Below are 24,659 nucleotides of genomic sequence, written 5' to 3' on the forward strand. Positions count from 1 at the left end.
AAAAACTTTTATAAAATGTTTTATAAAAATTATAATATTATAATATAAATCTAATATATTTTATTTATTTTATTTATTTTATTTATTTTATTTATTTTATTTATTTATTTAATTTATTTAATTTATTTAATCTATTTAATCTATTTAATCTATTTAATCTATTTAATCTATTTTATTTTAATAATTTAATTATTTATAATCTTTTTAATTATTTATTTATTTTTAATTTTATTAATAGCTCTTTAAGCTATATTTTATTTATAAATTTAAAAATAATCTAATTTAGAAGAAATAATAGAATAAAAATAATATATTTATTTTTAATATTTTAATTAATAATTAATATATAGTTTTTCTAGTATTTTATATAATATAATTAAAATATATAATTAAAATAAAATAATAATTATATATTTTTATATTAGAGTGGCTTTTGGTTGAAAAACAGGTTAAAAACCAAGCTTTTAAAATCTGTATTTGAATGGAGATGTTACTGTATATTAATGTTTTCAAAATGTAATTAAACTTAAATCTTATTTATATTTATATTTTACATCTTAAATACAGTCCAATACAATTAAATCGTATTTAATACATGACCAATCAGTTTCAGAGCATTTTAATTAGTTAACTTTTAACCGTTAGGTAATATAATGTATTGGTAGTGTATTAGGTAATAAAAGTATATATATAATATAAATTCTATAGTTAAAAATATAAATTACAATATATAAAATTATATAGAGATTTATATAGTATTTTATCTTTATACCTGTGTCTGTATTTTTTAACCGTTTTGCTTAAAACGGTTAACCGTCAGGTTAAAAAAATCCACTCTATTTTATATATATTTTTTATTATAAAAATAATAATTTTATAAAAAGCTGAATTTTATTAATATAACTAAAATTCTTTTATTATTTTTAATAAATAATAATAAAAAAAATATTAATTTTTTTAATTATATTTTTTTAATTTAAAAAACTTTTTTTATATATTTTAGATAATAATAAAAATAATTAGATTAATAATTATTTAATTTAAGTATATCTTAATTATACTAAAGCTTAAAAAAATATAATAAATAAATCTTAATATTAAAAATAATTAAAATAATTAATTATCTAATTTTTAGTTATATTATAATTAGATATAAAAAGTTTCTTAATCTAATTATAATCTGGCGATTAGATATAAAAATTCTAATTAATCTGATCTGATCTGGCTATTAGCCACTCTAATATATATTTGATGTCTGATGAAAAAATAAATATTATAATACTTGTGATTATATTATTTATTTATTTATTATTTATTACTTAATAAAGATTAATTGCAAAGATTAATAATTAAAATAAAAAATAATAAATGTAAATTATAATAATTTATTTAAAATATATATTTAATAATCCATAAAAAATATAAAGTTTTACTAAGGAAATAGTTAAATAAATCTATATAAATTTCTTAAGACATAGTAATATATAATTTTATATAGAATTTAATTTTTTTTAATTTTTTATTATTTAAGATCTTAATAGACTCTATTATAACTATTTTATTTTATTTACTTTTATAATTTTATAAAAAATATTTACTATTTTTATATTTAAAATAAAGTTTTTTTTAGAATTTTATTCTTAAAATTTACTATAAAATAATATTCTTCTAAGAAAAGCCATAAAAATTATAATCTAGATTTTAAGACTATTAATTTTAATTAATATAATTTTTTTAATTTATTTTATTTAGATTATTTTTTTTATTATAAATAAAGAATAATTTAAACAGTAAGAGTTTTATTTCAGAGTATTTATATAATAAATATTATAATTAATCTGAAGAAATTAATAATAAATATTATAATTAATCTGAAGAAATTAATTATAATAATTTTTTATATAAATCAGCTTTTTTTATTTCAATTATATTTTTAATAATTATTTAGTAAATAGCTATATTAAGTTTGATTTTTTTAATTATCTTATTAATTCATATTATTAATAATAAGAAGAGTCTTATTAAATTTTTTTAAAAACCTTTTTAAACTTTTTTTTTATTTTATTATTATAATTTATATAAGAGCTTTTTTTATATCTAAATCTTTAAATAATTAACTTATTAATTAAAGTAAATTGTTTTATTATATAATTTTATTCATCTCTTATTTAATTATAATTCAAAAAAATATATATTATTTAGTTTTTTTATAAAAATAATTATAAATATAATAGACCTTTTTTATTTTATTTATAAAGTATTTTTTATTAATTAAGATTTAAGAATTTTATATAAAATGTCTTATAAAAGAAAGAATATATCTTAAAATTCTTTTTAAAAAACAATTTAGAACTAAGAAAACAAGCTTGAAATTATATAATTAAATATTAAATAAAAAATATTAATATAAACTTTTACGTTAGATTTTTAGTTAAGTTTTTATTATCTAATATTCTTATTATTTTTAATTAAAATATATACTGCTTATATAAGTTCTCAAATAATATTTTAATTATTATAAATTATTAAATTAAAGAGATTTATTATTTTTATATATTAAATATTTCTTAATTCTTAAAAGATCTTCTCTTAATAATAATTAATTTCTAATATTTAGAGTGGCTAACGGCGAGGGTAGGTTAATAATAACACTAATAGTTAAAAAATTTAGATAATAATTAAAATATTTTATAAGAATTAAAATAAATATATAATTATTATTTAAATAATAAATATAATCTAAACTAGATAATTATATAATTAACTCCTAAATTATATAATATATAAATATTATTATAAAATATCTAATAATTAAAAATTATAATATAAAATAAGTCTAAAATTAATTAATTATATATTAAATATAGACTAGCTATATTAAATAATATTATAATATATAAAATGTAATTTATAAATAAATATTAGATATTTTTTTAAATCTGATTTTAAAACTTATATTTCATAATTATTTTAGATTTGAATATACTTTTTAAGAGATTGGTTTTTAATCTGTATTTTAATCATTAGCCACTCTATTAATAATAAAAAAATAATTAAATTATATTAATCTAATAATTAATTATTAATAAAAAAGAAATTAATAAAAAATAAGAATAATAATATTTAAGTTATATTTTTTATTTTTTAATATAGTATTATCTCTTATTTTATCTCTTATTTTAATATATCGCGCAGGTATTGTCAAGTATTTGGGATTTGGAGGATTTGTACAAGAAACCCATAACAAAAAGTATTCAAAAGTTAATAATAATATATTTAATAAATAATTAAAAGTTACATTACCTAATATAAGCGGGATCACATGATTTATAGTCATATGACTTTGAATCATATGTATATATACATGTATATTAATTAATGTTAATTTTAAAATATATGTTTTTTCTTAAATATGTGGTTGAAATTTTGGTTATACTGTTATATATTCATTTTTATATATCAATAATTAAATATATATATGATTTTTAAAATATAATCTATTTTACACAAATTTTCAATATATATATATAAGTGCTAAAATACATTTATAAAAAAGAATTTCATAGAGATACAAAAGATTTACAGTAGATATACCATTTGTGGAACCCCGCCAAGAACGGGTAGGTATTAATTACAATACATAGTACAGACCGCCTGCTAGAAACTTACCTAGGTTACGGTACTACTATCATGGTGTACCTACTCAGTACCTGGTAGTACCTGATAGTATTGGGTGTGTATCACTTTGTATCGATTTCCCTCAATGCCACATGCCATCATAATTGTACTATAACCTTTGTTCTGAACTTTCCAGTCCCGGTGACTCTTGCTTTGCCCTTATTTCGAGTAATGTCACTTTGATACCATGTCCACCATCCTTTTTATATCCCTGCAGCCAAAGATGCAATGAAGTGCATTCCGCCACTTGTCTCAGGAACATGATCATCTAGTAATTTCCCCCAATTTATGTTATTGAACCTTACCAGTGTAGATTTGTATAGCTGATGATCTCACATGCTCTAGGAATACAATATTTGCGCTTTTCTTTTTTCTTTTTTGCTAAAGAACCCTATCCATTACCAGAATTGTGTTATTATCTACAGTGGACAACATCTCATTTTTCATGTTTAATGCCGTCTGAGTTCCTCACACAGATCTAAAGCCCTTGGGTCACAAGATAATTTGTACCGAGCTTGATAATACAACCGTTGCAATGCCTGCCCAACGACCCCGTGCGGCCTTTGAGCCTCTTTCTCCAGACTTGGATATTGCATCACTTGTGGGGTCGACCCCAAACTTTGAGTTTGTTGCCAGAATCCACTGCGATTCCATCGATGAAAATGGGCTAGATATCTTCGAAAAGCTGGTGTTGCTCCATGTGGTTCGTGGCGGAAAGCCATTAGTTGTGGAAGGCTTTAACCACCGGCTGGACAAGTCCATTTTCTCCGAGAAGTGGCTGAAAAACCACTACTCGACGAAGAGTGAGCAATCCCCCACAATTTACGCTGGAAGTCTTCTTCACTAACGAGAGACCTCTAATAGCCGAAATTGCTCGAAACTTGACCACGAAGACGGACCTGCCCCTTACAATTGGACACTATCTGAAAAATATGCCGCTTCTTGCTAACCAGTGGAATGAATACAACTACAAGGATACTGGCCGGCAGAGAATTTATTTAAAAGATATTGACTGCCCGCCCAAGTGGTATGACCACTTGAAAAGGATAATTCCTCCAGGACTTTTTTACTTGAACATATCCGCGCAAGCCTTCGAAGGTCCAGGCTCAAATACGACACCGGCTCCTGGTAGACAAAATGACTCCTCCTGCCCAGTAGTCAGACCTGGCGATCTCATGGGCTGTCTCCCGGCCGATATGCGTGCGGAGAATCTGATGTGCTATATAGGTCATGAAGGCACTTACACACCAGCCCATCAAGAGATGTGCGCTAGCCTGGGTCAGAATATGATGGTAGAGGCGTCAGATGGTTCCATCGAGTATGGCAAAGAAACAAAGCCGGGATCCTCCATCTGGTTCATGACCGAAAGCAAAGACCGCAGAGTTGTATCCGAGTATTGGATTTCAATGCTAGGGCATGACATTGATATCGAGGATCACTTTGCTCAGGTGAATGCCTGGAAAGCGGCACCATTCAAGACTTACGTTGTCGAACAAAAACCAGGCGACTTTATTCTTGTACCCCCTTTGGCAGCACACCAGGTGTGGAACCGAGGGACCAGAACGGTAAAAGTGGCGTGGAACCGTACTACTCCGGAGACCTTAGAAAAGGCTCTAGGTGAAGCATTGCCGCACGCTAGAATGGTCTGTCGAGATGAGCAATATAAGAACAAAGCCATAGTCTTCTACTCGTTGGGGCACTATTCGGCTCTCCTGGGCAAGCTCGATGCAACTAACGTTGACCACATGACAATACAGCAGATTCTGAAGGACTTTGAACAGCTTTTTGGCCTATTTACTGATATTCTTCTCACTGAATGTCTCTCGAACGAACTTCGTGAAGAGGATGTTGAACACGTCCCTTTTGACAGTAATATCACATGCTCATACTGCCGGGGTAACATCTTTAACAGATTTTTAACCTGTCCATCTTGCGTGGGTCCATCAATTTCAGACGAAGAAGACACATATGATATTTGCATGGAGTGTTATGCTATGGGCAGGAGCTGCGCCTGCATATCAAAATTAAAGTGGGTTGAGCAATTCCATTGGTGTGAACTGCAACAAAAATACGAGACTTGGAGGCAGCAATTACTCGAGTTCAGGCCCCACGTTAAAGACACCTATCTGGACCTTCAAACGCAAAAAAGCCGGATGGTGAAGAGGACACTGGCGGAGATCTGCCAGTCAGAACTCCTGAGACGGCCCTGGGTCGATATCAGTAAGCCGATCGTTCAGACCGAACGGTTTGAAGAAAAGGAAAGTGATTCAGAGCGAATCAGTCCCGCCCGAAAACGGAAAAAAATTCGTCGGAGTGATACATTTGATCAGACTGGGCGCTGTCATATCTGCAGGTATCTGGAGCCAAAGTGGAAGCTCGCCTCTTGTTTCTGTTGCAAGTCAAACTACTGCTATGGTAGCCTGTTCAGGGCTTTCAACATAATGCCGCAAGACACTATGGAAATGCGTGAGTGGCAATGCCCCAAATGCCAAAAGATCTGCAGTTGTGCTGCCTGTCGCCGTGACCCCAAGATGAATCCATTCGAGCCCACATGCACGTTGCTTGGTCATGATACAAGGAAGATCGCCGACCCTCGCAGTGTGGAGAGTTTGGTGGACTTCCGGCAGTCCAACCTCCGATGGTTGAAGAAGGCTGGTGATGATGAGATAGGTCGACTCAAGAAACACCAGAGGGAGGCTGATGAGAAGCGTCACCAGTCATTAATCGAGCATAGTATCCGGTTAGAGCATGTCCCTCCTGCAACGGGCTATTCGGCTGAATATGGAGATATACCGGTTGATCCGGCTTTGGAAGGGCCAGATGGCTCCTCGTTCACCTTTCCCGACCCCGCTGGTCAGTGACGGCAGTGGGACCATCCAAATTGGTTAGGATCATCAAAAGTTCCGTGTTGGTTGTAGATGTGGAAATTGTCAGCTTCGGGCAAGCAGATACTTCCAGGACTGACGATGGGGATCACGCAGCAGCATCTCCATTCTACTGGGTGAAGAGCACAATGACACCGTACTACCAATTCAAGAATTAAAGGCCTCTGCCTGGTAATCATTTAGGGATCTAGTGTATACTGTAGAGGGACGTTGGCTAGACAAGCTCCACTCAATTAGCAGACGAGTGGCTATATTTTCACTGGCCTATGCTCCTTTGTACATGTAACGGAGATTCTCAAGCTCCTTGAGGTCAACTGAAAGCATGACCTTGCGTGCGATCAAGATAGCGACAAACATCGCTATGGCATGTGAGTATCCATCCTCTTTTGGGACAATGGTTATATTGCATCACATACCTCCTGGAATCAAATATCTGAATGATTGGACTTTGAGCCTTGTCTCTGCCATTGGATAGAAAGCATAGATCAGCGTCAGAAGCGTACAGACTATAGCATTCACAATCACAAGGCATGATTTGACACGGGCCCTATTATCTGATATCTTGCCCATGGGATCTGGGTGTTGGAGCGGGAGATGCTTCATGATATAGGCAGTAGCAAGTAATGATATGACGCTTATAAAAGACAAACACTGTTCATGCAGGCTCGAGAATCCCGACAGCATTGGAGGGATATATATGAAGCCAGAGAGAAGGGGGATGGCAGCAAAACGTATCTATATCATGTATCGTTTGATTCTCAGTCATGTGTGTGCTCTTTAACTCAACCATAGCAACATAGGAGATAGATAGTGTTACACTGTAATATGAGTTTCGTCTGTCATCTATCATTCTTAACTGATCTATCATTCGATCCTGCTCTGTGAGGCTCTTAGTAAAAGTATATACTCTCTCATTGTTTGGTTAATATGCAGACCTTCTTCGTCAAACTCCTCGCGGACATGCTCGTTGTCCTCGTCTGAATCATCAGGATAGCGGAATGCCTTTCGAAGACTTGTTGATGCCATGGCTGGGTTCTTCTGGCTACTGTGCGGGAGATATGAGGCCTCAAGTATAGTGACAGACCGAGTGTTGCCAGGGAACGGCAGTACCTTTTTCATTAGGCTTGAAGTAGTTTGTCCCGTTTGTCTCTGTCCGTTGTTCGCCTAGGACGGATCCCGAGGATTTATTGGCTGCGCCCGCTATTTACCACCGGAACTGATCCAAAAAGATACACAACACTCTGAGCATCTTTAGATGATTGGGAAACCTTGACCTTCAGCCGTCAAAGATGTTTCTGCAATTTGCAGAGAGGCGCATTGGCGCCCCGCGGCTGCCCATCAACCGTCGCAGATTGCCCCATCATCGGCGTAACCTGATCCCTGCCCCAAAATCCAACTCTGGCCCTTTGATGGAGCGACGGGCGGATAGGGAGCTACCTTCTATCACCGAAGAGCGTCGCTGGATACGGACCTTACCTATATTTGCCGTTGTTGTGGGTGCAGCCATGCTTGGTATATTTAACTACCAGAAGTCATCCTCAAGCGTGGTTAGCAGTACTCTGTATGCTCTCCGGACTTCCCCGCGGGCTCGGGAAATCCTGGGCGACGAGATTTATTTTGCTCAGAAAATTCCTTGGATCAGCGGCGAGATGAATCAGTTACATGGACGCATCGACATCTCGTTCTGGGTTAAGGGGACCAAAGGCCAGGGTAAAATGAAATTTCGCAGTATTCGGCCAGATCGGATCAGTTATGTTCGTCTTCTAGCCCTTGCGAATTGTCTCTCTTGTCCTAACTGTCCTGGGCTAATGTTCACTGCGTATAGTTTCGCACTGAAGAGTGGAGTTTGGAAATAGAGGATGGAACGGTTGTTCAGCTTCTTGACAGCGACAGTGATCCTTTCCGTCAAAGCAATTGATTAATGCCCAGTCCAATATTTCTCACTGCGTTTTCACTTGTCGCATGGTATTTGGACATTTGTACATGTAAATATATATCCATGTACAATGCAATCAAGGCGTTTGGGGTTTAGAAAGCTTGTCATGACTTTTTTACACCCCCTCATTTAATATTTTTATACTGTACTTTAGCTCCCAATGATTGACTGATAGGATCCTTGTATGCACATTTGTTTGGAATACCAGGAAAAGGATATCATTTATGTATCACATACAGACGCCGCTCTAAAATCAATACAATGTAATGGTACATTCCACAGAAGGAAGTAAGCATGCGGGGAAGAGCCCACACAGGTAGGTGATTATGAAGATGGCAGTGAAGAGAGTATGTCTTCAGGCCATGGCTTTTTGATGGCATCCTGTATCCTGACCACGCAGCCTTTGGGTCCGCTGACAGAGCCTAAAGAATGAAAAATACTAGCATTAGCATCCTCGGAACCGATGGCAAGATCACGGCAACTTCAGTTCTGGTGCATACCATTTACCACAACAATTCCATTTTCTGGATCCACTTTGAGAATCTTCAGATTCTGTACGGTATTCTGTTCGTTGCCCATGTTTCCCGCCATTTTTTTGCCGGGATAAACTCGAGAACCACCGCCCTGGCTGGGACCAGCAGAACCGAGCGAACGATGGGTCAAACTGACACCGTGACTGCGATCTTGGCCACCGAAGCCATGTCTCTTCATGACACCCGCAAACCCCTTGCCCTTGGAGTTGGACCGAGCATCAATATACTGGCCTTCCTGGAACCAGTCAGCGTTCACCATTTTCCCCACGGCCAAAAGACCGCTCTCATCCTTCACCCGGAATTCGTAGACGTGTCGTTTCGGTGAGATACCACTGGAGGTAAAGTGACCAAGCAACGATTTGGTCAGGTTTGCAGGCCGTCTCCATCCAGCACCTAGTTGAACAGCGTAGTATCCATGCTTCTGGACTGTCTTGTGCGAAACGACCTCGACCCGGTCCAACTGGAGAACTGTACAAGGGATACGCTTCCCAGTCTCTGTGTCATACATGGCAGTCATTCCCTTCTTGGTAGCTATTGCCCCGGTTCGAAGAGGCAGTGTGTTTGCTTTGCGTTCTAAGGCGGCGGTAGGGGTCGATTTCAACACGGGGAGACCATGGCCGACATTGTACCGGGAATTCACGGGCGGGTTCAACGACCGGATGCCAAAAGTACGGATCGGAGCCTGGCTGCGGATGATATGACGAGAGCCCCAGATCGAAGGGAGGGAATTCTGTGCGAGCTTCCCGGGCAGACGTGGTGTCATGGCGGGTGGCATTGATTGGGGTGCAGGAAGGCAGAAGCAATGAAGACCTTTCTGCCGCTGAGATTTTCGAAGACTTGCGGAGACGCCGTGAAGTGCAAGCACAGGAAAGCCTGAAGGCGGTGTGGGCGATAGGTCTTGTCTCCGGGGAGAGAAGCAGTCCTGCATGACCGTACTTTCATTATCTACCGTTTTGTTTTATGCACATGGTGTATACAGTCCTCTATAGTAGCGGTGATCCACGCCTTGACTCATTCCACATAGTTCTCCAGGGCGCCTAAATGCGAGCAGGTTTGGGAAACATAATGTGCTGCAGCTTACATGCCCCGATTCCAATCGGAAACCGGGCGCACCGGCACGCGGGTAGCCGACCGACTGTCCAAGAGTAAAAAAAAAAAGCGGAAATATCCTGCGAACTCTGTCTATCGTGAGTACTCGTGCCGCATTGATTCTGCCACCTAGCTCATCTGCGCATACCGAGAAATAGTACTCTGCCATTCTGTCTCATTTTACTGACTGGCGGAGTTTCCAAGGCACGCTCGATACGATCGAAAGCAACTTTTCTCGGCTTCGACAAGGCATACCCTGACAATGACAATGAATCTGCGGCATCGTTACATATCCCGTTGGCTCTTTGAGATGCCTAAATCAATTCAGCAAGTATCGCCATCACCGATGACGAGGCCGAACTTTGCAATCCATAGATCGCCGGCTGTTTCCTCATTCACTTTCCATCGTGCCTTTGGATTCTCAACGTCGCATACTCGTACCCTTCAAAGCCAATCCCTACACTCTGCAGCAATGCCCAAAGGGGATCGGTTTAGAAAGTCTACCATGTTCCGACGTTTCTTTGTTTCCTCCCGTCCGAACAGCACCGCGCATTCCGGACAGCAACCTGGTTCGCTCTCCCAGCGGCTACGAATGCTCTCAAAAGAGTACGGTTGGTCTGCGCTGTGGATTTACCTGCTCTTGTCGGCGATGGACTTCCCCTTCTGCTTTGCAGCTGTTCGCTTGCTCGGAGTAGAGCGAATTGGTCACTATGAGCATGTTATCTTAGAGTCGGCCAAGGCCGCAATAAACACCGTCTGGCCTAGCTCAGGGCATGTTGAACCAGGGTCTGGGGAGAGCAAGGATTCGGTTTCTCAGGAATATGAGACATCGGTGGATGCGTCTGAGCAACAGGCAGCTGGGGAAGAAGCCAGTAAGTTCCCAATTCTCCGATTTTATTCAAATTTCAAGAACGACCGGAATAGGTAACTGACCACTCCCTTCCCTCCATTCAGGCTTATGGACACAACTTGCCCTCGCCTATGCGATTCATAAGAGTTTCATTTTTGTGCGCGTGCCACTGACTGCGGCTATCACTCCAAAGGTTGTCAAGGTTCTGAGACAATGGGGTTGGGACATTGTCAGAGGCAAACCAAAGGGCTTGTAAATTCTGGTGGCGACTTGAGAATTGGACTATCAGGAAATATATGCCCCATCTTGTTTTGCATGGCGTTTAGACTTTATATTCATAGAGCGCTGTACACTGGTTCATACATAATTTTTAGGACAGATCGGTGGTCCTTCTCCACTCAGGATATTTGATCGGGTATTTGGGTTAAACATAGTTGCCGGAAAGAGCGAAGGAAACAGTGGTCATGGGGAAGAGCACCAAACGATATCAGTCTAGCATACCCAAAATCACCACATATAGAAATAGCGCAGGACACATAATGAAATGATGACATATATCGGGCTCTCCCGGGCATAGTACAGAAACAGACCAGCCCTTAATAAATAGGAAGACGAGCTTGTAGACAAGTAGAGACTGACACGGTTATAATATCCCGAAATTTCCCGACGCCCAAGAAAAATGGATATCGAAGAAATAAGAGCAATTGGGATATTGTAGGGAGAAGGAATCGGGAAGGAGTATCACATATGAATCATGTCGTTGAATTTCAGAATGCCATTGGCTTTCATGACACCGTTCACACCGTCTGGCATTCTATATGCCCATTCAGCCACGCCCATAGGATTCGTAGCCGGCATAGTATCCATTCGGTCAGGTTGATCGGCCTCATCCGAGGTATCTGCAACAAGCACAAGGCCAAGCTCCTTGATTGTCTCTACGAGTGCCGGGACAACATTCTATAGCACCCAAGAGAATCTCAATGTCAGAAAAAGTGTTTTCTCGACTGACAGTGCTTGGCTTGGAGAAGAGCCTAAAGGATAGGTAATACAACATACCAATAGACTAGAGCGGCATATCAAACCCATGAGATTGTTGCTCTGTGCTATCCGCGCCGACTCTTTTATAGACATGGAAACTCGTCCGCTACTATCAACGTCCGGTAATGAATTCACGTCGCGGGCCAAGTCTCGAATCTGGCCAAGATCATTGCAAAGGAGCACAGGGTCTTAAAAAGGGGGGGAGATGAACCAAGTTAGCATGTTCCCTTCCATGGATGGGTTTTACAAAACCAGGCATAGACTCACAGTTCGGTTGCTTCCAGTTCAAAGCAATGCAAATGTTAGAGTTATAAGAGGTAAAAACCACAGAACGCATGAAGTCAGGATTCTGATCACGCGCAATACGAGCATGGTCAAATACATCAGTAAGAACAGCATCCGCAAAAGTGTTGACATCTGCCAGGGAAGTCATATTCAATGATTGTTCCTCCGCGGCAGAGGGATAAAGAATTGATAAATTGATACTGACACTGAGCGGCAGATGATAAAACACCTCGCGCAGTGAGAGGAATGAAGAGGCCAGCATGCGATGGGCCTGGGCTAGGTCATCTACGGCACGTGTCTGTAAGAATCGCAGCATCTCCGAGTGATTTGTGCCCCTTTCGGCGCCGATCGCCCGGAACTGGGCATAAGTGAGATGGCAAATGGGTATCTCGATACCATGATGCTCAATGACGAATTGTGGGCAGAGAACAGGGATACGGTCTCTAGTGAGCTGAACAAAAAGTTGTACATGGTCTCCCGATAAGCTAGACCCTGTGACAAGGCCGTTGTGTTCAGGGTCAATAGCGCTCGTCGCCTTCCAATAGGTGGCAAAATGCGTGATCTCCAAAGGATCACCGTGGTACGGCTTAATAACTTGGAACCCAAATTGTAGCTGGCCGATCGAACGTAATCTAGGATCGAACAGCGGCAATGCACACGAGCCAGCGCTAGAATTCTCCGCTCGAAATACAGTTGGCAGGGCAACTGTCTTAGCGATCACTTTGGAGCCGAAAGTGGGAAAGATCTCAAAATCGACAGCGAACGATTCCAAATTGTCGACATGGAATGATATCATGCGCGAATCCTCTTGGATTGGAAGCATGATAGTGCGTGGAATCAAGTCAGAGAGTTTTGACGAGATGGTCAATCGTGCTGCAGGATGCCGGCCTGCCTGGTCGAAGGATATCGAACCAGAGATGCCCGAGTCGAACAGTATCTGGACAAAGACTTTCTTATCCAAGAAATTGTGTCCATACCGCCTCAGAGGTATTATTGGGGGTGGGAGAGATAGGTCAGGGATTCCATCGGCTGTCTCAGTATCAACGGGCCCTGTCATATCGTTGATGCGCAAGTCGACAGAATGGCTGGATTCATGTAGGCTAGAACCGTTCAGGAAGTCGAATGGCTTTTGCGCTTGTTGTGAATCCCCACGATTAGACCAAAGCAAAAGCATGCATTCCAAATGCCCTTCCCACGCCGCATAATACATTGCTGAGAGCCCCTTTTCGTCAACTGCACCGGAGTCGACGCCCAATTCCAGTAGAGTGCGCAAGCAACCAACACAGCCCTCACTTGCTGCATGAAAAAGCGGCGTCCATTGATATAACTTGTCCTTTTGATTCATATCAGCCCCATGTTGCTTGAGAAGAAGTAAGAGTTGTGGCGACTGCGAAGCACGCGCCACCATGTGCTGAGGATAAAGGCCTTCCGCATCTGGGAGCAATTGCGCATGTCGTTCTAGAAGCATTTTAACTATCGGCAGCGAACCATGTTGACAGGCCAGGTTCAGTGGTATATGATCGGATTCGGAGGCTGGATCAATACGAGCATTGTTGTAGAGAAGCTGCTCTGCACATGCCAATTGGTCTTTGACAATGCCGTGAATCAACGGAGTAAAATTATCATGATCCATCACATTAACGGTATGAGGACCCGCTGTCAGTAACTCTCGCACCATTTCTACACGGCCATGCATACAAGCGTAGTGTAAAGGAATCCGGCCGTAGACATCGGACCTAGAAATATCAACACCGGCTGCTAGGCCAGCTTTAAAAACAAACTCATGGCCAGAGATAGCCGCTTCATGCAGGCAATTGCGCTCGTTGATATCATCTTCGGCATAGATGTCAACCAAGCCACTTTCAAGAAGAATAGAGAGCACGTCATCGGAGAACTCGTTGATAGCGGCTAGGAATGTGCGGGTTGCGCGGACTTGAGCATCAGGAGACGACTGAAGTTTTGCAGTCCACTCACGTAAGGTTTGCAAATTTCCTGCAGTAGCGGACTGTAAAATCTGAAGGTCAAGATCTTCTTCATCCGTGCCGAAGGCCTGGATCGTGATGGTCCGGTCCACCGGACGCGTAGTATCAAAGTGAATGTTTTCACCCTCTGCCCAAGCTTCTAACTCTAACCTGGCTGTTGTTGCACGATCGGATAGGTCACGCAATACATCTCGGTTGAAACACGGTTGTACTTCAACAGCGCGGTGAAGGTATAGCTCTTTCATGCGAGACTAGAAGACGAAGAAGTAAATAACGGCATACTAACAGAATAGAATGGGCTGTAGATGCAAAAATGGACAGATGAATCCAACCTTTGAGGTTTTATCCCACTAATTCCTTCGTCAGTCATGTTAACCGAGAAGGCCAAGGGCTCTTATGCTTGTCTTCGACGAACCTTCTTGAGAATTTTCGACATTGCAGTCTCATTGATCTCGACGAATTGCTTCAAAGTAATGCGGAAGGATCAGAATTTCTCCCCAGTATTCTTTTTTAAGGCCGAGCTAACTCACTTGTAATTTATTGAGGTCACCATCGAACTGCTGGAAGCCTTCAAACAAGGCGACGAAGTTGGCCGGTGCTTTTGAACTAGCCACTGCTCGTGACTGGATAACCCTCTTCTTATCGACCAATGTTTTTAGTCGTAGTGAAAACTGCCATTCACAATCAGCTTTCCATGCAGATATGACCAGGCCTTGGGCAAGTAATAACCTCGGCTTCCTTTTGCAAATAGAACGCATTGACTTTTTCTATCTCGCGTTCCTATTTGTGCCACCAATGAGCTATCTATTCTGCAACGCACTCGGCATATTAACCTCACCAGTCGAAAGAAGAAAACCTCTTTATTTGCACGAAGGGTGGCTTGCGCTTCAGGAACATTTTGGGTGACACCGGTGGTGCTCTGAGCGGGAATTGTCGGTGTCGCACTGAGTTGCTTGATTAGCTGTCATGAACACGTTAGCTCTAGTGAAGGTCCGAGGGATAGTAGGAGTAAAAATTGCGGTATAAGGAGGGAGGGAAGTGCAAATGGGCACTGACTTTCTTGAGAGCTTTATAGTTGACAAAACTGGCAGCATATTCGGGAAGATCAAGCTGCCGACGCTGTATCTGTTTACCGAACTTCCTACAATGCTAGAATCAGGACCAATTGAGGCCAGCGGTATGCACAAATCGTTCACTTACATGGTGATAGGTCTTGAGTGAAAGTCCGAGATCTAACCAGTCCCCTGATGCGCTCCTGCTCCGCTCAGACAAGCCTTCGGTTCTTGCACAAGGATAGAGCTCCGACACGAATGGACTGAAGAGGGCCAATGCCAAGGGGGAAAGAGAGCAAAGGCGAAAACGTCCGCGCCTCTCTGAGCTCGACTGGCGGGATGAACAGGATGAGGCAATGCGAGATGGTGCCCCAACCGGAGGGAAGAGGACAAAAGAAAAGAGACCGGGGGGAGGGGGGGGGGTGGGAGGAGGAGGAAGATGAATAGGAAGATGAATAGGAAGATGAATAGGAAGATGAATAGGAAGAGGGAGAGGCAGAGGAAGAGAAATGAAGAGCTAGGAGAGGGGGGGGGGGGGATTGAAGGATACGCTGGAGTGGATTGAAGGCCGAAGAAAGACCAGTCGAAGAGAGAGACCAATGTCAGGGTGATGATCGCGCGGCCAGAGCCCCAACAGCGGTAGTGACCGTACCTAGGAGCCTAGTCGTACAGTAGGACCGACTCTACTCCGTACTCTCTAGAGCTATCTAGACTACCAGCGGGGAGTAGGTAAGTTGGGTTGACGTCCAGCCTCCAGTGAGCCTAGGTAGATAACTATGCCGCGTTCACCCAGGAGGGCAGACCAATGCGGGGCACCTGACCCCGGCGGGGCACAAATGGAGGGGAGGAAGGGGGTGGACTTAAGGATCAAGCAGAGGGAAGAAGCTCAGCCAAAGCCACCGTAAGGCTACCTAAATAGGTAGTTCTCAGCTTCAGCGCGAATGAGGGAGTCGGGAAGGACTCGTGTCGGGGCAAGCGAACGTCCATTTGCGTAGGAAAAAGGTCGACCAAGGGCGAGTGGGGAGCTCTGGATAGTTGCCTCCGAGCCAATCATGCGCCGGAATGTGCCCACGTTCCCTCTATCCCAGGACACCGTCTGCCCGATGGGGAGTGGAGTGTCTATCTACTTGGCAGTTTTCAAGAACTTACATACATACCTCTACGGAGTACCGAGTACGTACTCACGTACCAGGTACAATATACTACCTGGATAGAACAGTCATTTTCGGTTCCCCTGCTTGACGACGTGAATTACTCCCGGTTCAATTCACTGGACAATGAATGTCTAGTATGTGCTCTGGTTGGCCATGTGTATATACTTCGCATATGTACCCCGTAATCGCCTAAGGAAAGAGTCGACCGAATCTAACAAAGTAGATAAATACCTAACCACCGAAGACATACCTGGGTAGGCTCCAGCAGCAAATTTTAGAATGACGCCGGACCATTCCACCAACCCGTACCTACCTGAATCATTTTCCCAAATGGTTTCCCGGACACGACCGACCTAACCTTCTCTAATCTTGGGGGATGGAGTTCTGGTACCGTTGTAGGGTATGGCTTCGGGTCTTAGCTCTGGCCATAAGTGGAACAAGCAATGATTTTATGTGCTATCTTTATAATGTGAAAGGACATGTCACTCTCACAAGACATGCCGAATTATAGTATCTTCCACCTACCTGAATGTCCAACTAAGCGCTACACTATTTAAGTCATAGAATGAGTTGTCTTTCTTGTTCACTATATCAATGACAGGAGACACACTATTAGGAGCAAACAAAATAAAAACATAAAGCAAAGGGGATCAACACAGAGTACATATGTATTTAACAATCACGTTAACTTCAACATCAAACACCCAACGAAGTGATTGCATTCAAACATACAGGCAAGATGCGAACGCTGTAGTGTGAAACTGTGAACTACAATATACCTAAGTCCGAGCAGAAAAGTTTAATCCAAAAGAAGAAGCATGGATGTAAAGGACAATAAATAGGGGCAGGGCAAAGGAGGAAAGTCAGGAAAAAAGGGATATGGGGGGAGAAGAATAAGAAGGTAAAGAAGTCTCGGTGTGCCTTGCAGCAGGTTGAGCTTTTAAGAATCCTAGATATACAATCACGAGGCAGAGTACAAACAGGAATATATGCACATATCGGAATAACAAAGGCACCAGTCAATCACAATGGAGTAAGTTAAAAGAGAAGCAACACGGTAAATTGGAGGGAGGGGTTAAGGGGTACAAAAGAAATAAGAAGCGAGAGATCAAAGTTTCAAGTATTTGTGTATAAGTGTGAGCGATATTGCGCGATATAAAATATAACTGCGAGTTGCGTGCATCTCCATGGTCATACAGGAGTCACAAGAAGCAGCAGTAACAACAAGCAACAGAAGCACTTCAGTCCGGAAAGTTTCATCTCCAGATTTGCAGACAAATCAATAACAGTTATTTTGTATCTTATTTTGAACAAGAAAGTTGTACTATTCATCGTGCATGGCCGGTAAGGTAAACTGAACCATGGTTAAAAATTCTGCGCAATGCCAGCATTCCCTTGTCTGGGGAACACGGCAGGGCTCTCAATCCTTGTATTGCGCCGTGCTTGTACATCACGGATGACAGGCGGAGCGCCGCCATAAGGACTGTCACCATATGCGCCATATTGTGGCTGCATATCAGTATAGTATGGGTTGTCGTCATAGAAAGGGCCTGCAGGGTGAGTGGCAGACATGTGGCTCTCGTCAGATGCTTCCGATCGGTTAGCTGCAGAGTATGCCGACGACGCGTTCGAAGGACCACGGTGGATGTCAACATTTCGGTTGTTCGCCGCAGCCACCGGAGCAGCACCTAGAACCCCAATTGGTTCGGTCTCTTCCAGTGCACCCTGTCCTTCGGAATACTGGATAGTACCGTCGCTTGGAGTAGCAGCATGATGGTAGCCAGGTGCACTTCCAGCCTCGGACATTGCGAGACCAACTCCAGCACTACTTGACAGATTGGTAGATGCTTTACGTCCAGCCGATGTCGTCCCCCATCCTCGGTATCCGGAAGTGTCATCTTTCGGCTCAAAGGCACCACCACCCATGACTGGGGGTAGTGAAGGATCATTATTCGGGTTGAACCCATACTCCTCCACTTCTTTCCTCCGTTCTTCTTCCGCTGCTTTCTTCGCTTTCCATTTTCTCCAAAAGTACAGAGCAGCGAGTATAATTATGGCCACAGAGGCGACCGGTACAACAACGGCGACTGCAATGGTGCCGCCAGCCGAAAGCCCAGAGCTACCGCTTCCGCTAGAACCAGGAGATGATGTTTCTGATGATCTGCTGGCTGTAGTAGAAAGTCCATCGGCCGCGGTTGCAGCTGTATGATTCGGGACTGACGTATCGGTGGACGTTATGGTCAGTGTCTCGACCCCGGTAGCTCCATCAGTTGGTGTCTGCGTAACGACCGTAGTGACAACATCGGGACTCGCAGTTGTGAAAGAAGTAGTGGAAGAGGTAGTAGAAGGGGCCTGGGTAGTAAGTGGAGATGTGCTCGATGTACTACTTGTCGTGGTTGGCTCTGTGGGTATCGTTAGAGAAGACGTGGATTCCGATGTAGAGGATGTCGATGAAGATGTCGTTTCGGACGTCGTAGATTCAGAGGTAGATAGGGAAGTTGTCGAGTGGGACGTCGGCGCACTCTCGACTGATGTTTGGGATGTAGTTTCTGCACGTGTCTCAGCAGGTGTAGCGGCATCAGCGGTACTTGCCGATGTTGTTGCCGCCGCCGCCGCCGCTGCAATTTTTGTATGTTAGTATCGCAAACCTGTGATCAAAGACCGAGCGCTTTGAAAAAAGAAGTGCTGTGGGCAGGAAATACTATACCAGAAGATGACATTTTTCTACACAGGTCAAATAGAATTTCAACCAACTGTGTAAAATGCCGAGGGGTATTTGGGTGAGCCGCTTGGTTGCTAGATTGGAGACAAGGATCCAGCTAGTGTACAGATTGTGAGTCTCTCCCAGGAGCAGTGCGTATGCAGCTGCGAGCTAGCTGAATTTCGTGGTTGTAAAAAGAGAAATCACTGTCGAACTTTGGTACGAAAATCCGAGGGTAATCAAGCGCGAAAAGATAATGATAGTAGTAAAAGAATGGATGTTGGAAGAGAGGCGAGTAAGCAGTCGCGCATTCAACAATAATCAAAAGACTAGTCTTTTAAGATAGGAGGCCGGCGTGTGGATAATGATGAAGCTGACAATGGTCTGCCTAGCTGACGGTCAGGGGACGCGGTCAATAAGATCACAAAGGAGAAAACGATCATAGGCCAACTTACTAGGATTAAACCGGATGCCATGAGACAGTAGAGATGCCTCTCATATTAAATAAAGAGGACAGGCGGCACTTGTCGAAAACATGGGAGGAAAAGAACAATCCAAAGAGGGAATAAAAGAGAAAAGAGCGAGTGGATGATGGTGAACAATTGTAACGACCGGGCGACCGGGCGGAGAGATGGGCGAATTGCGCTCAGGCAAGCCTTCGCCGCAACCGGCTTGTGAGGTGGTAAGGTACCGATGACTTAGAGTTTCTTATTACCACGTATTACCTAATTACAGCATTGTACACACACAGTACTCCGTACCTGGTAGTACTACACCTAGCTACGGAGTACCCACAGTAACATCCAGGTACGGATCTCACATTGGAGACTCAACTGCCACTAGCAGTGATACAGTAGATAGGAAAGTACTCCGTAGTATGTTTCCCGCACTTTATAACCTTCCCTCCTTAAAAACTTGGCAGCTACTACTAGGTAGTGTTGATTCCGGAGTCGGCATATGACTACCAGTAGGGTATACGTAGTAAAATTATGCAAATGAAGGTGCTTGTATTGGTAGTAGTTGATGATCAGGTTGGTGTTCTAGCCACATGATGGGGATGGGAAATACAGGTGTCCAAGGTGTTGACCGGCAGGAGCGCCCGAAGGCCCAAACAGGCAACTACCGGCTGACCGCCCGACAGTAGGCACTACCTAGATACAGTGATAATCTGTACCGAGCAGGTATGGTTATATACCTAGAAGGTAGCATTGACCCAGGAAACAGATGCGTAAAATTACTGCAATCAGTGCCCACATAGAGAGTGCGTAGCCTTAACAAAATCTGTTATCTTTTAAATAAGAAAAGCATTTAGTTTTATTAGAAGCTAGGAACTTTTGCTGAATATTGCTATTGTTATCAAATCTCAATATAGAGAGGGCAACTAGATACTAGATAGTTATTCTTAGTAGCAATCCCACACACTAAATCAAGATTCGCACAGTACCCGTAAACTCATGTTACCCCACCTGGAACTTTATAGTAATAATAATAATAATAATCCTGTTTCTTAGGTACTACGGAGTACTCCGTAGTGCCGTCTTTTGTATGTACTCAGCACTGTTATAAATAGCTATAGACTACTACTACTACTAATACTAAGACCCCCCATAGTTACTTAGTCTTCGCCTGTGAAGTATGTAGCAACTGTACTGTACACCGCCTGTACAAAACATGCATAGGTGCACACTAGGTTTCATTAATAAATGTACCGGTCCGCAAGTTCATGAGAATCGGAGAACGGCGGCTCCAATCCAGAAAACCTCATATTTGCAAGTTGTATGTTATAGAGGCTACTCAGACTAAGTCTAGTAATGCAGACAAAGAACAAAAGCATTTGGTATGTACTTGCGCCGCCGACATCAGATGGATTGTTAAATTGCCCGCGGGCCATCAACAAAGTACCTGACCGAAAAAGAATAGACAAGAATATATCGTAATAAGGTATGTTGACAACAGAAGATTGCAAGGAATGAGGGATCGTTACAGCGAAAAGACTATACAGACACGTCGATATTTACTGCCCCATATCCCATTTAGGACGGAGATTTGTTATCAGATCATCTTTGGTACCCACCGTGTCAGGGGGTAAGCGGCTGACGCGATACGCACCAGTGCGGATATTGTGTAGGTGAGTTGTAGAAATCCCTGTACGGTTGCTGCGAATACTGCCTGCATCGCTTCCAGTATCGGTATTCTTGAAGCGAGGTGGAAGTGCGAAGTCCAAATTGTCGTAAAAGCCCGACTTTCGCAATGCGTGTCTAGGGATTGTTTAGTATCGCCACATGCACATATATAGAAACAGGAAAAACTCACGCGCTGGGGAGAGCGGAAAGCTCATCGAAAGCCGAAACAAGTGGAGAATGGGCCGGCACCGCCGGGCTGAACGGCTGGAGACCACCCAGTGGAGTCTCCGGTCGACCTTCCCTTTGATCCTTGAAATGATTGGCCGGTGCATAATCGATGGCCGACATAATTGACTCATCTTTCAACATATGGGGGGTAGGAAGAATCTGAAGCGGTGATGGCGGGGGCGCTGGCTTGCGGGGCTTCTGAGGGCCAGGCAAACGACCCGAGGCCGAGGAGAATGCACGGGGCCCGGGGGCATTGAATCGATCCTTGAAGCCCCCGTCTGAACCGGTGGCCATATGCCGAGCTGCCCCTTGGAAGCGTGGAGGCGCGCGAGGGGGTGGGGTCATGGCACGACGAGTCACTGGCTCAGCGAAGGGCGCTGGAACAGCATCAAGATTATCTTCGCTCATGGGATCATAGACATAGCCACCCTCGGCGTAGAACTCAGGCCCATAGTCTTGATAATAGGTTTCTCGACCCGTTCTGTTTTCATCAAAATATTCTTTGTAGAAAGACCGAATGCGGTTGGCACGCTGTTCAGGGTTGTCTGATGGATCCTCTGGTGGCAAAGGGCGAAGTCCAAGGGTCATCCGTTGTGTGTCCCGACGGGTATCAAGACCTGCATTTTGAGATCGGGGTGGTTCTTCAGGAAGTATAGCAGGAACAGTGTAGTTCTCAAGTCTCTGTTCATACCCCGTGTCATTGACTGCATTTTGCACGCTGACAGTTGGAACCTCAGGGGTTGATTTTCTCGCATCTCCATAGTCACTAGCTGCATCACTCAAGGGAAGCGAAATTCTGGGGGTGGAAATTGGCGTGGAATGCATGGGAACCATGTCGGAGGGGAGGGGAATAAGGTCATGTAACGGGATCTTGGCATGATGTGGGTGAGGGAACGCAATCGAGCCCACTGCCCCATCTGGACTGCTGTTGCTGGTGTGGGCTAGGCTGGAGTCCTGTGACTGCTCCAAAGGCAATTGTGATAAGCGATTCTTGTGAGCACCAATCTCCATGCTTTCAGGAGAGCCACGGAGTTCAGAACGGTGTCGTTCAACATCGCTTGTTATCGGATTTGGCCCTCCAATAGAAACATTTGGTACGAACACAGGACTTGGGCTTCTAGGCAAATTCAACTGGAGGCCAGTATCTCTGCCAGGATCTGAATCAGTTGGACTCTGCATATTTTGATCGCCAGGCCTATTGTAGAGCGGAGGGGATGAGCGTGACATTCTTTGAGCATTTCGCAGAAGTCCTTGGTTCATCTCATCGCCCAGACCGCCCGGCCTGCTTGACCCTGCAAAGCTTAACGCATCGTCGTGAACCCCCCTCGAGTGAGATCTGAGGGATGCATTGTCGCCCAAAAAGGAAGTTGCATGCCGGTATTTGTCATCATCACCATCGCCGATGGATCTGGACAAGGAATGCAGAGATTCCCTGGAGCTTTGCAGACCAGGTGGAAGAAGATAGGGACTAGGCCCAATATCCAAGGACACCCCTTTAGCATGAGCTGCGTTACGATCAGCTTTCTCAGCTTGTTGCATTGGTCTGGCTCCTGTGGGAGCCAAGTCTAAGCCGAAGTCGAGGGACTTGTGCTTGTCATTCGCGTCCTCATTCCGTAGCTTCTTCACGTTCCGCCGATGCAGATAGAGCAAAACTGCTATAGCACACACAATGGGAATCCTAGGTCCATGTTAGCAACGAAGTGGAGTGTCTAGGTACAACTGTAGGCGTTCCCTTTAATCGTAATAAAGGACGCAGAGGTCTAGAGTACAGGGATGTAGGCCAAGGGCGAGGAAGGAAACAGCTGGACGTACACTGCTCCCAAAACAACAGGCAGAGTGGTCGTAGTAAGAGTGCTAGTGGGCTTTTCACTAGCTGAACTAGACTGACTAGCCGATGATTCAGTAGATGGCAAAGGTTCTCTTCTCACAAGCGTAGGGGCTTCAGGAACAGCTAAAAATGGTAGTCGATGGTGAGGCACAATGCCAGGCCGGCGTGGCACTGAGCGGCTTGACATTTGGGTACCATGGAGGGTCCGATGTTTATGGTGAGTGTGCATATTGTCTTGGCCCCCTAGGGGAATGGCCCAGAGCTCGGTTACTCTGAGAAACCAACAACTTCCAGTATGATCAAGACCGCAGTTGGGACAATCTGAGGTATATGACAGCCCCGAGGTGTTGCGATTTGTAAGTCATGAATAGGTGGATGAAGGCGGTTAATGAGATGTGATTCAACAACAATCACTGACACCAAGATTTCGGGGGCAATGGGGTCAATTCAATGTATGATGAATGATGAAGTGAACGCTTAAGGGCAAATTCTGAGAAAGGAGTGGACGGGAACCACAAGGTCCCTTGGTGAAAGACGGCAGAGGCCTCAAGATACTGAGGGCAGAGGGAAAGAATGACGTGAAGGAAAAGGAGGGAAAAGGGCAAGAAAGCGAGAAAACAAGAAACAAAAAGAAAAGGAGAAACAGGAGAAGAGACCGACACTACTACTAATTGATAGGAGGAGAGAAAAGTGAGCAGGGCGAGGCAGCCTTCAGGGCGTAAGAAAGCAGTAAGTATCTAGTACGGGGTACTTACGGAGTACTAAAAACTAAGCTACTCAGTAGGCAGCGGTCTAGATGGCCCGTCTCATTTCCATTCATTTGTGGTTTAACCAGTTGTGGGGTGAGAAGCAGGTACCCATACATACCCCGTATTGTGTAGATTGGTTACTAGTACATACTACTAGATACCTAGTAGGAACTCTGTACTACCGGGCAGGAGGTAACTTTCCATACTTATTGTAGTATGGACCTACCTAGGTACCTGTAGTAATACGGAGTACTATCAGTGTCTTTACTCCGTGCTTATTCCTGTAACTACGTACCTACTGTAAAGTGTGCCTTAGCCCCGTAGGTACTTAGTAGCCGCGGGTTCCTCGGGCGCCACCCTAACAGTTATCTATACGACGTAGGTACTGTAGTAGGTAAGGCACTCCGTACCTAGGAGTAAGGTCGTACTTTATATCTAAGGTACCTATGTAGACAGTACTCTCATGATGGTCACGTAGCCATACTTATTAGATAGACCAAGGCGCTCTGCGAGCATAAGATTTGCTCTCTGGATATGACATCTACTTC

At 42.9% G+C, this 24,659-nt stretch overlaps 8 protein-coding genes across 8 annotated transcripts; 3 read left to right on the plus strand and 5 right to left on the minus strand.

Annotated features, from left to right (window-relative positions):
• Window positions 1-4,017: 4,017 nt before the first annotated feature.
• Window positions 4,018-6,726, plus strand: BO70DRAFT_433724 (putative JmjC domain protein). The gene is made up of 2 exons (XM_025548439.1): window positions 4,018-4,481; window positions 4,543-6,726. Exons 1-2 carry the CDS (start codon window positions 4,214-4,216, stop codon window positions 6,537-6,539), a joined length of 2,265 nt encoding a protein of 754 aa, XP_025394092.1. The 5' UTR covers window positions 4,018-4,213; the 3' UTR covers window positions 6,540-6,726.
• A 101-nt stretch (window positions 6,727-6,827) lies between these two features.
• On the minus strand, window positions 6,828-7,801 carry BO70DRAFT_347492 (uncharacterized protein; the record flags this gene model as incomplete). Its single annotated transcript, XM_025541592.1, has 5 exons — window positions 7,674-7,801; window positions 7,499-7,608; window positions 7,381-7,442; window positions 6,980-7,298; window positions 6,828-6,922 (listed from the first exon to the last, which is right to left on the minus strand). Exons 2-5 carry the CDS (start codon window positions 7,587-7,589, stop codon window positions 6,828-6,830), a joined length of 567 nt encoding a protein of 188 aa, XP_025394093.1. The 5' UTR covers window positions 7,590-7,608; window positions 7,674-7,801.
• BO70DRAFT_367163 (cytochrome c oxidase assembly factor 1 family protein) lies at window positions 7,763-8,703 on the plus strand. The gene is made up of 2 exons (XM_025544520.1): window positions 7,763-8,317; window positions 8,389-8,703. Exons 1-2 carry the CDS (start codon window positions 7,853-7,855, stop codon window positions 8,479-8,481), a joined length of 558 nt encoding a protein of 185 aa, XP_025394094.1. The 5' UTR covers window positions 7,763-7,852; the 3' UTR covers window positions 8,482-8,703.
• Window positions 8,704-8,823: 120 nt separating this feature from the next.
• Window positions 8,824-9,795, minus strand: BO70DRAFT_375318 (mitochondrial 54S ribosomal protein uL3m; the record flags this gene model as incomplete). The annotated part of the gene is made up of 2 exons (XM_025545019.1): window positions 8,824-8,921; window positions 9,000-9,795. 2 exons carry the CDS (start codon window positions 9,793-9,795, stop codon window positions 8,824-8,826), a joined length of 894 nt encoding a protein of 297 aa, XP_025394095.1.
• Window positions 9,796-10,389: 594 nt separating this feature from the next.
• BO70DRAFT_375319 (uncharacterized protein) lies at window positions 10,390-11,227 on the plus strand (the record flags this gene model as incomplete). Its single annotated transcript, XM_025545020.1, has 2 exons — window positions 10,390-10,993; window positions 11,076-11,227. 2 exons carry the CDS (start codon window positions 10,390-10,392, stop codon window positions 11,225-11,227), a joined length of 756 nt encoding a protein of 251 aa, XP_025394096.1.
• A 58-nt stretch (window positions 11,228-11,285) lies between these two features.
• Window positions 11,286-15,736, minus strand: phoC (putative cyclin dependent kinase inhibitor Pho81). Its single transcript, XM_025540657.1, has 10 exons — window positions 15,477-15,736; window positions 15,333-15,417; window positions 15,115-15,237; window positions 15,006-15,056; window positions 14,807-14,947; window positions 14,692-14,739; window positions 14,609-14,626; window positions 12,277-14,527; window positions 12,028-12,197; window positions 11,286-11,928 (listed from the first exon to the last, which is right to left on the minus strand). Coding segments are annotated over exons 1-10 (3,105 nt in total). The 5' UTR covers window positions 15,479-15,736; the 3' UTR covers window positions 11,286-11,712.
• A 2,111-nt stretch (window positions 15,737-17,847) lies between these two features.
• On the minus strand, window positions 17,848-20,908 carry BO70DRAFT_375321 (uncharacterized protein; the record flags this gene model as incomplete). The annotated part of the gene is made up of 2 exons (XM_025545021.1): window positions 17,848-19,100; window positions 20,893-20,908. The coding sequence occupies 2 exons, from the start codon at window positions 20,906-20,908 to the stop codon at window positions 17,848-17,850; spliced, it is 1,269 nt and encodes a 422-aa protein (XP_025394098.1).
• Window positions 20,892-24,063, minus strand: BO70DRAFT_325827 (uncharacterized protein). Its single transcript, XM_025540658.1, has 3 exons — window positions 23,347-24,063; window positions 21,497-23,212; window positions 20,892-21,441 (listed from the first exon to the last, which is right to left on the minus strand). The coding sequence occupies exons 1-3, from the start codon at window positions 23,589-23,591 to the stop codon at window positions 21,198-21,200; spliced, it is 2,205 nt and encodes a 734-aa protein (XP_025394099.1). The 5' UTR covers window positions 23,592-24,063; the 3' UTR covers window positions 20,892-21,197.
• Window positions 24,064-24,659: the final 596 nt, after the last annotated feature.

The sequence above is a fragment of the Aspergillus heteromorphus genome (assembly GCF_003184545.1).
Source record: "Aspergillus heteromorphus CBS 117.55 chromosome Unknown BO70scaffold_89, whole genome shotgun sequence".
In the NCBI taxonomy this organism is placed as follows: Eukaryota; Fungi; Ascomycota; class Eurotiomycetes; order Eurotiales; family Aspergillaceae; genus Aspergillus; species Aspergillus heteromorphus.

Bases quoted from the DNA above. Each gene is read 5' to 3' on its own strand.
- BO70DRAFT_433724 (XM_025548439.1), top strand. From the start codon at position 4,214: ATGCCTGCCCAACGACCCCGTGCGGCCTTTGAGCCTCTTTCTCCAGAC. The intron at 4,482-4,542 runs GTGAGCAATCCC...GACCTCTAATAG, and splicing joins AAACCACTACTCGACGAAGA to CCGAAATTGCTCGAAACTTG.
- BO70DRAFT_367163 (XM_025544520.1), top strand. From the start codon at position 7,853: ATGTTTCTGCAATTTGCAGAGAGGCGCATTGGCGCCCCGCGGCTGCCC. The intron at 8,318-8,388 runs GTTCGTCTTCTA...CACTGCGTATAG, and splicing joins GGCCAGATCGGATCAGTTAT to TTTCGCACTGAAGAGTGGAG.
- phoC (XM_025540657.1), bottom strand. The intron at 14,740-14,806 runs GTGAGTTAGCTC...ATTACTTTGAAG, and splicing joins GTGACCTCAATAAATTACAA to CAATTCGTCGAGATCAATGA. The intron at 11,929-12,027 runs GTATGTTGTATT...TGGGTGCTATAG, and splicing joins TATGCCGCTCTAGTCTATTG to AATGTTGTCCCGGCACTCGT.
- BO70DRAFT_325827 (XM_025540658.1), bottom strand. From the start codon at position 23,591: ATGCACACTCACCATAAACATCGGACCCTCCATGGTACCCAAATGTCA. The intron at 23,213-23,346 runs GTACGTCCAGCT...ACATGGACCTAG, and splicing joins CCTGTTGTTTTGGGAGCAGT to GATTCCCATTGTGTGTGCTA. The intron at 21,442-21,496 runs GTGAGTTTTTCC...AACAATCCCTAG, and splicing joins CTTTCCGCTCTCCCCAGCGC to ACACGCATTGCGAAAGTCGG.